Here is a 16819-nt window from a genome sequence, read left to right on the forward strand (position 1 = left end):
GTGTTGACCTTGCAGGTAAGACTCCCACTGCACTGAAATGGCACATAACACAGGGACTGTTTCCTTCGACAAGCTGCCCTTCCTTCAGAGAGAGTTCCTGTAACTCTGATTTGTTTGATGAACCCTTACTAAAGAAAGTTCCCTTTGGTCACGCAGAAATGTTAACTACTGAAATAATGATTTATACGAATAAATTAAATTACCTTTACGTCAAAGCTGTATTCTTGATGATTGTCTCCTTGATGAAGAAAACTATCTTAACTTGTATGTCTGGCCAACTATTGGCGAGCGCCCAGCCCCCTACACCTGCTGTTTTAAACTATTTAACTCCTCTTTTTCCGCAACTGCCACGGAGATTTTTTTTTTTTTTTTTTTTTTGCGAGAGATCTTGACGGTGGACTCGAATAAGATAATTTTGGGTCGCTGTTGGGCTGGCGAAATGACGAACAACAGGACGTGAAGGGGCACCAAGACGCCGGATAGAGGCAATGTTTGGGGAGAGAAACGAATTGTAGTGGAAGGAAGTCAGGTTGGTGTTGAATCGGTCACTACTGTATACCAACAAGGTGTGGCCTAGAGCTGGCGGACGCTCATCTCTCCAGCACCTAGTCCTCACGTAACCTTCACAAGCATTGAGTCACCAAGAGAAAGAGGGAGTCCGGCACACAGCAGGGGAATGCTGCGATGAAGGCTGTGACACGCGCCGACACCAATGACATGCTGAAGTTTGCATTTGTATTTCTAATGTGGTAAAGAGTTGTGCTGAACTGTGTTTGTGTTGACATGTTGACTGTCTGCTGGAGTCTGGCCCTTATGTGATACTTACTCCCTGATGTGTGTGTGTGTGTGTGTGTGTGTGTGTGTGTGTGTGTGTGTGTGTGTGCTATTTTATTTTGTTCAATCATTCCTTCACTCATACCATAAAAAAAAATTATATATATATATATATATATATATATATATATATATATATATATATATATATATATATATATATATATATATATATATATATATATATATATATATATATACCTCTTTATTTACCAAGAAAACGTGAGAGAGAGAGAGAAAGAGAGAGAGAGAGAGACTATTTGCCATGCTGTAACGTGGCGGGAGGGATATCTCTGACGGGCATAAGAAAGCTCAGCAGGTATTCACATCCTCATTGCCATGTGCTGGGTTGCCCGCCGCCCACTGCCTGTCACAGGGGCAAGGTGACGCAGAAAAAGTAGAGTACCGTTTTCTTTTCACATTTTCTTATTATTTACTTCATTCACTCATACTTTTCACCATTAGCTCTCACCATACAAGCAATTTATCTTTTCTTCACGCCTCTCAAGACGTTAGTTACCGTGGCATCTTCCCTTTCCGTTTAGTTAAATATTACTGCTATTTTCTCTCTCTCTCTTTTGCTTCTTGTTTCCTTCTCTTACTATCACGAGTCTTCGTCCTTGCTAGTTAGCAACTTTCCACTTTCCTTCCTTCTTCAATGCAAGCAAGATATTGACGTACGTGTTTTCCAGAATACAACTAATCAGGAAGTAACGAATACCTTTTAATGCACGTCATTCAGCTCTGTAACGGGTAGTTAGCATACCACTAATAACCTTTTCTAAGTGATCTTCTCTAGACTTCCCTGATAACAGAGACTAGGGAACGTTAAAATAATCGTCTATTTGCATCCTTTGAACGAATTCCTGTCACCGTAAAGCAAGCGGAATCACGGTCATCCCTTGGAGTGGCCAGCGCTTGCACGTGGTGATGTCGATGACCTGAGTTACGAGTCCTTTTAGTAGCTGTTAATTTTGAAGCATCTTCCTTTCGCCGAGGAATATCAGTATGTTTCCTATGAAGCCTACATACACCTGCAATGGCACTGAGGAGCTCCTCAGGGACGGCATATGACCTCTGCTTGCGCCACCACGGGCAAGGACTAGTAATCTAAGTCTTCAAAAGCAAATTACTATATAAGCCTCTCAGATACAATAAAAAAACTACTTTTTTTTTTTTTTTTAGTAGTAGGGACCCCTACCAGCCTACCCATTCGTGCGTGCCTTCAGTTCATTCCGTGCATTCCATAAATCTTTTAACTTCTTTCCGCCTCTTTCGCGTCTTAACATCATCGAATATATTAAGCATATTTTCCAGCTGCAAAGAAAACTCCAATAGCTTCTCTAGCCTCCATTATGGTTCCAATTTGTGGATACGCCAACATTCAAGGCACATCATTCAACATTAAAGAAAAAAATTCAGATTTCCCGCCTTATCAAAGTTTATCAGTAAAAACTATTTCAGGAGACGGGCGTCCCTCGTGAGCCAGTGTTCGTACGGCGGAAGGGAAGTGAGGGACGGAGGGAGGATAAGGAGAGAGGGAGGGAGGGATAAGGAGAGGGAGGGAGGGAGGGAAGGATAAGGAGAGGAAGCGAGGAAAGGACAGGTAACGGACAGGAAAGCCCGCGGTTAGCCAGGTGTGATACCGCTCTCTCTCTCTCTCTCTCTCTGGTGTGTGTAAACTTTTTTTTTTCCTAATATGGATTTAATTTTGCATTTTTTTCGTACATTAGTGAAGGAAGAGGCGGCTCCCGGCAGCGTGCGTAGAGTGGAGGGGATGGAGTGTGAGCGAGTCCCGTCCTGCCTCAGCACGTCCGCCTCGCCACTACACTGCCAGCCTTCAAGCTTGACCACAACACCGGTATCAAGATTCTCCTTTTCATCATTTTAAAAGACCATTCCATAAACGCACAAAAAAAGTCCGTAATTAAGTAAATAAATAAATAAACAAATAAACAAATAAAATAAATAAAAAAAATCATAAAAAAATAAAAACAATAAAAAATAATCGCCTTGCAAATTACGATTAATATATTATTACTACTATAGTGTGTGTGTGTGTGTGTGTGTGTGTGTGTGTGTGTGTGTGTGTGTGTGTGTGTGTGTGTGTGTGTGTAGTCTTAGCACATCCTCCACGAACAAACTGATAGTGTAGCTAACTTCCTAACTATATAGTCAAGTATCAAACTATAAAAATACGCAATACGAACAAAATAAATAAATATTCGTATGCACATACATAAAACAGAGGCAACATATTTTAAACGAAAATTTGTAAAGAAACTTATACCAATGAAACAATGAGTTTATTATTAAAGAAATATAACTCTTTAAGTCTCCTCTTTCACCTCCTCTATCCCCTCCATCTCCTCCATCTCCTCCTCTTCCTCATCCTTCTCCTCCTCCACATTCTTTCTTCCACAGGCGAAAACACATCGTTTCCGTAGTGGCACTCCTCCTCCTCTTCTTCCTCCTTCTCCTCCTCCTCCTCTCTAAAACGGATGCCTATATCCTGGTTCTCTTCCTCTGTCCTGGAGACGGAAGAGGCACGTGTATACCTTCCTCCTCCCTCACGCCCTCTTTTCCTCCATCTCTCTATCTCCTCCTCCCTCACATCCTTTTTTCCTCCACCTCTCTATGACAGACGACACAGGAGCACAATGACTTGCCCTCTCTCCTGCTCCTCCTTCTCCTCCTCCTCCTGTCCCTTGTGGCGTCAGGCTTGTCATGAAAGTTGATGGACCAGTATTCAGAAACGGTTCGTTCTCTCACCATGACTATTTTTCAAAGGCCACAGAGATGATTAGCCGGATTCTCAAGAGTGTTTCTCCTGTTAATAATGTAGAAACCTCGCTAATCTATCGCTAGAACCACAAAAGCACCCTTGAAAACCCGTGTCACTTCAAGCAGAGCCTTTTGAAAATAGTGGAAGCGCGGCGCAGAAGTGTTTCAGAATGTGGTTCTATATATAGTGGAGAGGAAGTGATAGCAGGACAAGGGAAGGGTGTGTAGTGTGATGACATTCCGGAAAGGGCCACGGGAAGGGCACCAGATACAGGGAGAGGGTGACATGGTGACAGGTGACAGGTGATGACAAGTGACCATAGATAGTGGACGGGAGAAAGACGTGGAGAAGAGGCGAAAGGTTATTTTGTAAGGCCAGAGGTGAAAAAGAGTGACATGTGTGATACCTTCTTGACAGGGGATACAGACAGACAGAGAGAGAGAGAGAGAGAGAGAGAGAGAGAGAGAGAGAGAGAGAGAGAGAGAGAGAGAGAGAGAGAGAGAGAGAGAGAGAAATAAAGACGAGTTGTTTATGATGATGAGAAACAAAAGAAAAAATATCATTACAGGTGCACTGGTAATAATAGTAGTAGTAGTAGTAGTAGTAGTAGTAGTTGTTGTTGTTGTTGTTGTTGTTGTTGTTGTTGTTGTTGTTGTTGTTGTTGTTGTTGTTGTTGTTGTTGTTGTTGTTGTTGTTGTTGTTGTTGTTGTTGTTGTTGTAGGAATGCACAAATAGACACTTAAAGAAGCAAGCAAACAAGTAATACAAAAATAAATAAAAATCACCGTCTCTTTCTCACTCCCACCTCCGCCACACCCAGTACACATACATACAGTTACACATTACAAGAAGAAGAAGAAGAAGAAGAAGAAGAAGAAGAAGAAGAAGAAGAAGAAGAAGAAGAAGAAGAAGAAAAGGAAAAGAAGGAGAATAAGAAAAAAAAGATAAAGAAAAAGAAGAAAAGAAAAATAATGAAAATAAGAAAAGAGAAGAAAGAAAGAAAAAGAAGAATGAAAAAGAAGGGAAAAAAGAAAGAAAAAGAAGTAGTAGTACAACAACAACAAAAAAAAAAGTACAACAACAACAACAACAACAGCAACAACAACAACAACACAGCGGGTCGAGGCCAAAACAGCGTGAAGCAATAGGGCGCCGTAATGTTCACGCTGATAATTCACATTAATTTCAACATTATCACCGGATTTTCGTCTTTTTTTTTTTTTTTATCGCGTTGTCAGAATTACTACACCTGTGTTCATCTGTTACACTGCGCAATCGAACTGTATATGGTTTAACGTTTATTTGAATTCTGAAAACAAGAATATAACACTTTTACTATCTTGCGTTTTAATTTAATACTTTAATAGTTTCAATTTTCATTATTCCTATTAACGTATTTATATCCTCTTACTATATTTGTATTAATTTAGATATTGCATTATGTATTACGTTCATTGTTTATTTTGTTAAGCCGTTTTCAGCTTCACTACCTCTAACTTGTGTATGCAGTGCGTATTTATTTCTTTATATATTCGTTTATATTTACTTGAACACACAAAAGTTCAAAGCACTTCCTATTTTCCGAATTCTTTGTTATGCATACATACATACGTACATACATACACACATACATACATACTTACATATGTAAATATTCAAATGATACTGCCGAGGGCTGTATTGCATTTTTGGATATGGTTACTCGTACCAGAATCATCTGGATAAAAGTCCCGGATGTAGTGAACCAGATATACTTCACAGGTAAAAACTCAAGGACAGGCAGTTATACTAGGAAGAGAATGTGTGAAGTAGCAACACCAGCTGCGTAAGTAGTAGTTGTGTTGATAGTCGTAATAATACTGGTAGTAGTGGTAGTAATAATACTGGCAGCAGTAGTAGTAATAATAATACTGGCTGTAGTGGTAGTAATAGGTAATGCTGGTAGTAAAAGTAATACTGGCGGTGGTAGTAGTAATAGTAGTAGTAGTAGTAGTAGTAGTAGTAGTAGTAACATTATTAGTATTAGTATTAGTAGTAGTAATGGTTATAGTAGTGGTGGTGGTAGTAATAGTAGTAGCGGTTGTTGTTTTCGTTGTTGTTGCTTTGTTAGGATGATTGATAAAATTATTATTATTATTATTATTATTATTATTATTATTATTATTATTATTATCATCATAACCATCATCATTATTGTAGCAGTAGTAATATGTAGTAGTAGTAGTAGTAGTAGTAGTAGTAGTAGTAGTAGTAGTAGTAGTAGTAGTAGTAGTAGTAGTAGTAGTAGCATTAGTAGTAGTAGCAGTAGTAGTAGTAATAGTAGTAGTAGTAGTAGTAGTAGTAGAAAGTAACAACAAAAACAATAACAATTCGCCAATGAACAAATTAACACTGTCCCTTTACCGCAAAAAAAAAAAAAAAAAATGTATTTGACACCAAATTTAGTTTCCTCTCTGTCTGAGACGCTGAGTAATGCGCAATATTTACACAATGAAAGTCGAGAACAAAAGGGTAAGCCGAGGGAGCGGAGGAGGCGGGGGTGGCGAGCAGCGGTGCCCAAGGGTGCGTTGGTTATGCAAGCGTCCCACATGCAAGGCACTCCTTAGAGACACGTGGATGGAGGAGCAGAGGTAATGATAGACAGATGGGTCGATAGAAAGATAACAAAATGGCAGACATACACAGCTAGATACACAGAAAAAACAAACATAAGAGGACAACAGAAACACAGGCAGATTACTGACCACATCACAGCAAGACACGCGTTATATTTTTCAGTACTTCAACGAAAAGTCACAGACAGGTGAGTCTAGAAAGGCAGGGACGAAAGTAGGCGAGTAACTGAATGAACAGGACCAAATGCCGCGAGATTATAGGATCACAAATCCGACACTGAAGGAAGAGAAGACTGAACAATATTCTTACACGTTTTGGTGCCTCATCTTTTATTTCTAACAGGCTGTGGTGGAAATCATCGGGGCTTTTCAAAGAAGTTTTCATGATTCTAGTGATATTTCAACAAGAATTCTGCATCATTAATGGGAAAAAAAACATCCATAACAAACACAACTAATCATCAATGTGGTCTTTGAGGGTAATTAAACGAGAGCTCTAAGCACTGAAGACACAAGGCAGGGGGAGAAAGGCGGGGTCGGGATGATGTGCAGGCTGTATCTCAGACCCGCGGGATAATAAACAAAAACTTCTAGTCACCGAACACGTAACGCTTCGCCCTGTTTCCCGCGGGACTTTCCCCAAACTATGGAAGTGCAGCGGGTGATGGGAGGGTGTTCCGAGAGGCATCACCTGCGTTGTGCCTATAGAAGCCCGCCAGGTGTGTCCAAATGTGGTACACGTGACTATTATTGTCGAGGCAGAAGGAAGCTCCTTTGTAATGTTACAATGGACTTTTTTTGTCAGTTACTTTTGCTGCTTTTTCGTCATATTTATCAATGAGATCAGCGATAAAAGGCAAAGGGCGTAGGGTGATTTGGTGCAGGGTGAAACTGAAGGACTAATAAAAAGAAAGTGTTACTAAATAATTCATTACTTGAGATATGTTGTCTGTTCTAAACTTGACACACACTCAGAAACTTGTAGGAGCAATTATTTTCTGGGGGCTGTGCGCTCAATAGAAAAAGATTTACTTGATTAAGCGACTTTAGGAAATTTTTAAAAGGTGATTAAAAAAAAAAAAAAAAGCGAAGGGACAGAAAATGAAAAGTTACTGCAGTTCAGTCATTCCTGTCTACCACCTTCCTACCTGCCTAACTACACCTAACCTGACCAACTACCTACCTACCAGCCTACATGGGACTTGCATTTCATGGGACTGGCAATTCAGTGGGGATTTTTTTTTTTTATTGGATTTTTGTTGCCCTTGGCCAGTGTCCTTCTTACATAAAAAAAAAAAAAAAACATACCTAACCTATTACCTACTTAGCTACTACCCTACCCGATGTGATTACTTACCTAACCTGCCCTCCTACTTAATCCACATACCTTACTACATATCTACCCACTTATCCAAATACCATAGAGGAGTCGTTGTATAGCGTTACCAGCTGGAATGTTGTGACGTATATGTAGAGAGGCTATGGCATGTGTGAGAGAGTAAATATTATAGTTTTTCAGCTCTCCGTGTGTGTGTGTGTATGTGTGCGTGTGTGTGTCATATGGTGTAAGATCAGCTGGGAGGGGAAGTAAGGGAGTGGAGTTCGAGGAAAATTCGTGCAGCCTTCTTCATTTGTTTCTTCCTTTAAGTTTGTGGGTCACTGAGTACACAATTATATAAACATAACATCCCTCCCATCTCTCTCTCTCTCTCTCTCTCTCTCTCTCTCTCTCTCTCTCTCTCTCTCTCTCTCTCTCTCTCTCTCTCTCTCTCTCTCTCTCTGCGTTGATAATTCTAGGACCAGACAAAAGAACCTGTGACTATGTATCCTCAAACATTCAGACGTCTTATCTCGACTGCACGGTAACAATTTCTACCGACAGTCGTTTCAGGTTTTCAAGGAGCCTTTTTATAATTCTGGTGGGCGTCTGGCAACGTTTCTGCATCAACGAAAACGGAAAAAAAAGAAAAAGAAAAGAAAAAGAACCCAACAAGTCATCTGTTTGGTCTTTGAATATATTACAATACTTATGAGAGTCCAAAGTGTTTCAGAAGTTTCCCGGATCAGCACAACAGTCGTGGCTACGTGTTCTCTCTCAGGTAGATCAATTAGGGGTGATACGAGGGAGCAAGAGGAAGAGGAGGAGGGGAAGAAAAGGAATGAGAGGAGGAGAAGGAGGAGGACGAAAAGGAAAAGGAAAAAGAGGAAGGAATACAAAACAGCAACAATAGATCGGTGAGTGGTGATACGAGGGAACAAGAAGAGAAGGGGAAGAAGAGGAAGAAGAGGGGGGAAGGAAAACGAAACAGAGGAAGGAATACAAAACAGCAATAAACAACAACAACAACAATAATTATATGAAGAAGGATAACAATAGCAGAAGCAGCAACAACGAAAACAAAAACAAGGATGAATAATAATAATAATAATAATAATAATAATAATAATAATAATAATAATAATAATAAGAGTAGGAAGATGATATCAATAATGGCTACAAAAAAAAAAAAAAAAAAAAAAAACACCACCACATCACAGTGACGATGTATTACTGCCTCCTCATACGAGACACAGCACACCTCGTGACGCTTTGGTGGTCCAGGATCCGCATCTAAAACATTTACCCACCCACCCACCTACCTGACTACCTACAGAAACTACATGCTATCACGCTCCGATGGAAGGCTCCGGTATGTCAAGGGCGTTCACACAGGATTCTAGTTATTCCTGAAAAGAAGCACACACTGGAGATTCCGACTAAAGGTTTCTGTTGCCTTTGAAAATATCCCTGATGAGTTCTGAGGCGTTTCAAGACACTAGGGGCCGCGGAGGGCAAAGATTCGCCCCAGTTGCATGCCCTACACATCACTGGAACACAGCCACACCAATGCCTCAGTACACACACACACACACACACACACACACACACACACACACATATCACAACACCAATAACAGACCAACACATCCTTCTCCTCCTCCTCCTGCTCCTCCTCATCATAAATAGTAAGAATCAAATAAATAAAAAAAAAAAAACGAAAACATCACTCAGTGAATAATCTAGGAAAACTCTGCATGCCTGCAAACATTTTACAGGAAAAACTGTAAACAAAAAAACAAATAGATGAAAAATATATATCCAGGCCATAAACTTTTTTTTTCCCATTTTTTTTTTCTCTCCGTACTCATCATCCCCCAATTTCTGTTCGTGCGCCGGTTTTATTTTTATTTTATTTTTTTATTTTCTTTACTCGAGTGGCTGTTTTGATCTCTATTATCATCTCATCCTTCTTTTTCTTTTTTTCCCCTTTATCTTTTCTTCCTCTTCCTCCTCCTCCTCCTCCTAATCGTCTATCCTTTTCTCTTACTCCTCCTTATCCTTCTTCTCTTCCTCCTTCTCGTCTCTCCTTCCCTCTTACTTTTCCTTATCTTCTTTTTTTCTTATTTTCTTCTTATTTTTCCTTCTCATATTTCCTATACTCTTCCTCCTTCGTATGTAATAAGAGAGACAAGGATATTTTCTTTTTCTCTCTCTTGACTTACTAAACCTTTCCTGGTCTAAGCTCACGTAATCCATTCAATCCATGGTTTCGTTGCGCCGTGTAGAAAAAGTAGTACGGAGATAAAAAAAAAAAAAATCTTAATGTGGATTGATTAAATATTTAAACGCCAAACTCATGTCAAAAATAATATGACTGATAATTATGGTAGTGCTAGTCGAGGTGTGTGTCTTTTTGCACAAGTGGGCGTGGAGGTTTGTCTTTTTGGTTCTTGGTATTTTATTATCATTTTTGTTGTTGCTGCTGTTGCCGTTGGTTGTGGTGGTGGTGGTGGTAGTGATGGTGGTGGTGTAAAATTTCAATAAACTATGGATTTATTAATTCTGCACCGATTCTCTCTTATATACAATAATACGTTTTACATAATGAACACGTATCTTTGTAGCTGCGAATGATGACATCCCTTCCACCACCACCACCACCACTAACAACAACAACAACAACAACAACAACAACAACAACGATGATGATGACGATGACAGTGATGACGATGATAATAATAATAATAATAATAATAATAATAATAATAATAATAATAACAATAATAATAGTAATAATAACAATAATAATAACAACAACAACAACAACAACAACAACAACAACAACAACAACAACAACAACAACAACAACAAAAGGAGCCTGTAAAAATAGACAATATAAAACCTTGACGTGCATGATTACAATTTAAGTCAACGGGGACGCAGACTTGATAAAAAAATAAAAATAAATAAATAAATAAACATGACTCGTACCAATAAAAAGATAAATAAGACTAATTTCATTAAAACAACGCTAGAATCGCCACATTACAACCCTTCTAATCATCTACCCATCCAGCTGCCACCACGCGGGGTCTGAGAGGGAAGCGGAGGAGATGTGCGCGTCCCGAGCCTCCCTACACTACATAATGCGTCGCCCCTCGGAGCCTCCTTCAAACATGCGTCTCGCCCACACGTGACGGTTTGCTGCCGGGTCTGACTGCTCCACTCCGCGTCCTACATACAAAAACCGGGACACTGAAGGATTTGTAATAAAAATAAGGGGGCTAGAATTTCTTAACACGATTTTTTTTTTTTTTCATCACTCTTCTTCCTTCCTACCCCTCGTAACTCCTTTGCTTCCTCCTTCCCCACTCTTCCTTACCATTCCTCCTCCTCCTTCTTCCCTCTCTTCCTTACTATTCCTTCTCCTCCTCTTTCCCCCTCCTCTTCTTCTTCCTCCTCCTCCTTGGGTTTAAGTGATCGTATAATCGGCTTAGTTTCCAGTTGGTAGCGAGTTGGCCTTGAGGAGGAGAACGGCAGGGCTAAGGTACGGAACTTGTGTAACATCTGTAACGATGCCTTTTACACCTCACTTCCTCCCCCACTCTCTCTCTCTCTCTCTCTCTCTCTCTCTCTCTCTCTCTCTCTCTGAGTGGAAGAAACGACTAACTGATTTATTCTTTGGTTCGTTGACTGAATGGATCTTACGGCGCCAGAAGAGGGTGAAGGCGAGAGAGAGAGAGAGAGAGAGAGAGAGAGAGAGAGAGAGAGAGAGAGAGAGAGAGAGAGAGAGAGAGAGAGCATGGTTTTGGCTTTCTTCTTCTTCTGCTGCTTCTTCTTAGTGACCAATGGAAAACGAAGATAAAGAAGATAAAGATGCAATTTACTCTAAAGACGGCTGATCGTAGATCAGTGACGATGAGCAAGAAAAAAACAGAAAAAAAAAAAGTGCGGAAGGCAATGAAAGGCCGAGGGTGACAATGGCGGCAAGGCAGTGTAGAGGGGGCGACACAAAGGAACAGAAAAGAAGAACAAACATACATACAGGTGATTACAATGGCAGCCCAGAAAGAGAGAGAGAGAGAGAGAGAGAGAGAGAGAGAGAGAGAGAGAGAGAGAGAGAGAGAGAGAGAGAGAGAGAGAGAGTACACCTGGCGACACCTGCTGATCAAAGGAAATTCAATTCAGATAAACTTGATATAAGCAGGTTATAATTCTCTCTCTCTCTCTCTCTCTCTCTCTCTCTCTCTCTCTCTCTCTCTCTCTCTCTCTCTCTCTCTCTCTCTGTGTGTGTGTGTGTGTGTGTGTAATAGATAGACACATATAGATACAGGCAATCAGACAACACGAATACTCAAAATACGAACAGCTTTGCACACAAATAAATCACCGTGCAGCATTACCACACACACCTCAGGAGTAAGGAAGTGTGCTTGATCGCATGAAGAGCTCCACACACACACACACACACACACACACACACACACACACACACACACACACACACACACACACACACACACAGGACAAGTTTTTGCAGTCGCTCCACATGTAACAACAGCGGTCAGGGGGAGGTGAGTTGGCGGCCGCGGTGATGGAAGAAGGCAGGCAGGCAGGCAGGTGGGTGGGTGGGTGAGGCAGACACCTGAAGGCTGTGATCATAACTAAACTTTATTTTCCGTTGGGCAGTTTTCCTATATGTTCTCTGATTTTCTTTAATTTTAGTGAAATATTATCAAACCCTTGAATATATTTTTTGCAATAGTATTTATTGCTTGTTAAATTTCATCGGACTTATCGTCGTCTTAAAAAATATCGATGAGTGTTCAGTGCTCGTTTTTCATCCTCTTTGGGTTCTGGGTGGGTCTCTCCTCTTACATTCAAGGACCGGGAAGACGGCTCTGGATTGAGCTGATCAGAAGTAACCATTAATGCTGCGCGAGCCTCACCACTGTTCTGCAGCAGCAATGTCGAGCGTTGCTCCGTCAGCTCGGGACATGGAATTAGTCCAGGCCTGAAAACATGCCAGGCTTCGCTGCTGCTGCTCGGTCAGTTCATCTCTCCTATTCAGAGCGGGACACTTATGGTGACAGCGTGGCTGTAGGGACGCACCCTGCGTGACGAAATGCTCCTGCCTCAAGGCCGCACCTGAGAGGCAGGAACCGGCACGAGCAGGGTTGTGGTTTCCTTTGGTCACCTCCTCCTGCATTTCGTTTAATTCTGCCCATTCTCACATTATTATCCTCAGTTCTTTAATCTCAAAAAAATTAGATTTAACGGAAACGTTATTAACTGGTCACTGTGTGGAGCTAAAAGTATACAGTGACATCACTGAGTGAAGCACGCAAGAAACCTCTTAGTTGATGAGCAGCTGTTCCCCTGCAATTGACGAAAGGGCTTTACTGGACACCACAGAGTGGCTGGGGAGGTGTGCACATTAAGTACCAACCCCTGAGCCAAACTAAAAACCAGTTCCAATTGCCAAGTTGTGAAGGGAAATATAACCTTCAGTACAGAAGCTAGATAACCTCACATGACCCTAACCAACCACGTAATTACTATCGTATGTTGCGCACCATCCTCAATGTTACTATCGAATTATCTTCAGTGGTGGAGGGAATGGCCATGAACCACAAAAGCTGTACTTGGAAGTCAACAGACCCCAAGAAACAACACGCTAGTCCTCCTGACGGGGAAAAGCACCCCGCCAGGTAACACATCACGTTGCGCACGTCTGCACACACCTAACGCTGTGCTGGGGTTCATCCCTTCATTATCTGGCACATTACTCAACTAGACCAAACACTTCCGTGTACAAGATTAATATTGTTCCTATTACTACTACATGTACTACTACTACTACTACTACTACTACTACTACTACTACTACTACTCCTACTACTACTACTACTACTATTACTCCTACTACTACTACTACTACTACTACTACTACTACTACTACTACTACTACTACTATTACTCCTACTACTACTATTACTCCTACTACTACTACTACTACTACTACTACTACTACTACTACTACTACTACTACTCCTACTACTACTACTATTGTTACTACAACTACTCCTATTACTACTACTGATACTACTCCCATTATTATTATTACTACTACTACTACTACTACTATACTACTACTACTACTACTACTATTACTACTACTACTACAACTGCTACTACTACTTCTACTACTGGTACTACTGCTGCAGTTATTTTTAATGTTAATGTTAATGTATTACTGTACTGGCTATCCTATTCCTTCCCGTTCCGGACGAGATGAACTCAAGGACAGCAAAAAGGTCTCTACCCTACACTGCCAGAACTGGAGCAGCAACAGCGGAAGGAGGAGGAGGAGGAAGAATGATGGTGATGATGATGATGATGATGAGGAGGAGGAGGAGGAGGAGGAGGAGGAGGATGAGGAGGAGGAAGGGGATACAGGAGTAGTATTTTTTTTGTATACACATTGGCAAATAGCAACAAACATATATAAATAGTCATTAGTTGCATGGCAACAAAAGTTCTCACAGCAGGAGATGTAATTATTTTGTCAATAGCCACTATACAGAACTACATTTCCTGCCTCAATACATTATGTAGTGAAAAAAATAGCGAGAAGCTTAGGGTGAGGGGGAGGAAGGGGACGGGACAAGAAACAGCGCGGCGAGTGGGAAACTTTTCCTACTAGATGGGCGCCGGGACTGCCAGGTGGCGGGGGGGGTGGGGGGCGCATCCACCACAACGGTACACGAGACACGATCTCTACGAGGTAAGAGTCGATTGGAGGTGTCTCTTTGATTCCTACCGGTGTGTGTGTGTGTGTGTGTGTGTGTGTGTGTTATTTTCCTAGCTGTAGCTCACAAAGTCTGAGCTACACTACCGTGGTCATGCCTCCTTCAAACACCTGTCTTTCTTCAACTCTTCTTGTGTTCTCTCAGTATCCAGTCCTTGTATGTTCCGGCAATAACAGATATTTTGTAAAACAGTGTGTGTGTGTGTGTGTGTGTGTGTGTGTGTGTGTGTGTGTGTGTGTGTGTGTGTGTGTGTTAAGTCTTTCAATAACGTAATTCTCATTGTTCCTGTGTGATGACAATACAAGTCCTACAGCGCTATATTCACCAAGCGGGTAAGCACACTCATGGGAATATAAGTATCAGAAGAGAAAAAATACAAACACTCTTTTCTGAGGTGTTCGTCTCACACTTACTGTACTTAGATAAAGCTTGACCTTGACCTCACTACCGCTGCTTTGTATCCACGGAATTCACAGACGCTGACAGTCGCGTAAACACACACACACACACACACACATATTTTAAGAGCATTATATTATCTAAGCAACACATCTGGACGACAAACTCCATGAACAGGCAAACAGCTGCCATGCATCCACTAGTTCAAAATGGAGATAAAGTATCCAAGTGTTAGTAAGTCCTCCCCTAACCACGTGCCATTAGTATTCTTGTGGTCACATAAGAAAAGATGTTCCGAGGCTTTATCATTCCGGTTGTCTAGATCCTCTTCTCACTCGTACATACTGTCCATTCTTACGGCATTCGTCACAAAATTGGAATTCCTACATACATTCACATTTCAAGTAACGAGCAAGGAAAAGCTGTTCCACGTGCAGCTTCATTCACCTCCACCGCCGAGGTTATCTTGTCTGCATTCCCTTACATATGTGTTTTCTAGGATATCTATTAAACATGTCTTCTCGAGTTACTGTTAAAGCTGAAAGGTTTGTCTTGTGCTACCCGACATGCATGTTTAACTTCCCTCAGTCCATCTTTCAGTTAAAACACTTCCACCAACGTCGTTTCGGTTACATATCTGTTCCCATCTTGGTCCAGTCAACTTTTGTATCAAATTAGATGTCTCCGTACCTCTAAGAGGCTGGACACTGCTACCCTCAAGATCCCTACTTCCAATTCCACGTTTCTGGCAATGATCCCCAGAAACGTGTACTCCACAACAAATAACTATTTGGCAGTATCACCATCATTAAAATGCTACACCTCTTGATGCAGCTACAGTCGTGCGTGCTGCGAATACTGTCCTGACGAACAGAATAACACTACGCACGCATCGTCTAGCGTCCGTCTGCTAGTGCTGCTTTGAAGCCGCGCCACTAAAATAACAGAGTATACAAGCTCTTATTATGACAGAAAAATAAATGCAGTTAACATTTTAATCATTGCCTGCAAGCCATGTGAAGAGTAAATGGTGTCACCATCATTAACTATTTATTTATTTACTTATTAACTTTTGTGTCGGCCGCGAAAGAAAATGACGGGAAATCCTTCAAGGTTTCGAGCGGCGGCAGTAACAAAGATTCATGTCGGGAAGGAAGTGGAACATGTTTGTGTGTGCCGCTCTCACGTGTATAGGCTCAAGGCTCTTTGCAGAAGTGTGTGTGTGTGTGTGTGTGTGTGTGTGTTGGCTTCTGATTTCCGCGGATGAGGACTCTGTCATGACTGTCAAATCAACGGCAGTCAGCAATGACTCATAACAACAAACGGGATGGAGAGGTGAGGGAAGCGCTCAGACAAATACTGAAAAGAACAACAGTGTCGCCCGACAATAGGTCTGCATTCATGAGGTGTCGTTACGTCTCAAGCAGTTATCGAATGAAAACACGCCTACACAACAGCACACGAACGACCACTGCCTTCCAAATCACGGTGGCTGAGGAGGAATGTTCACTTACCAGGAGGAGCTTCATCATGTTGTAGTCTCCGCCTTGAACCTCGTTACTTTTCAAGTGAATCTTTCCGAAGTTTCAGCACGTGTCAAATCAGGGAGTACACACAGCAAGAAGGGGCCCGGATGCGCGGGCGTGCTGCTGCTGCTTCCGGAACACGAGATGGGTGTCGAGCACGTCGCGTGGTGGCCTTGAGGGAGACAAGTCGGGAGAGACCTCGCTCGTCGACTGCCGTGGAGTGAGTGAGCCTTCCAGCGGCAGTGCCAAGATATACAATGCTGGCGGTGTGGGCGGGGCTTCCAGATGTGTTGTGTTGCGCAAAGCACGAGCGTCCAAGAACATCACTGTGCAGCAGCAGCAGCAGCAGACCTGTGGACTCCTGGTTGTGGCCTGTGATGATCAGGCCTACGATGGGTTGTCCGTCCAACGTCAACACCATAAAACACCGTAATTGCCCAACTACTCTCTGACCTTTCCATTTCACTCCTTATTCAGTTTGTTAGCAATACACACACACACACACACACATTATATATATATATATA

At 41.7% G+C, this 16819-nt stretch overlaps 1 protein-coding gene across 2 annotated transcripts in view; it reads right to left on the reverse strand.

Moving 5' to 3' along the window:
* Window positions 1–16588, reverse strand: part of LOC135102455 (uncharacterized) — a 29387-nt gene extending 12799 nt beyond the window's left edge. Inside the window, exon 1 of one of the 2 annotated variants that reach the window (XM_064007768.1) lies at window positions 16281–16588. In XM_064007768.1, coding sequence (XP_063863838.1) covers window positions 16281–16298 — 18 coding nt within the window. In that variant the 5' untranslated portion in view covers window positions 16299–16588. The remainder of the gene's footprint in view (window positions 1–16280) is intronic. The other variant, XM_064007767.1, reaches the window with a different exon arrangement.
* Between the last annotated feature and the right edge of the window lie 231 nt (window positions 16589–16819).

This window comes from Scylla paramamosain, chromosome 7, assembly GCF_035594125.1.
Source record: "Scylla paramamosain isolate STU-SP2022 chromosome 7, ASM3559412v1, whole genome shotgun sequence".
Classification (NCBI taxonomy): Eukaryota; Metazoa; Arthropoda; class Malacostraca; order Decapoda; family Portunidae; genus Scylla; species Scylla paramamosain.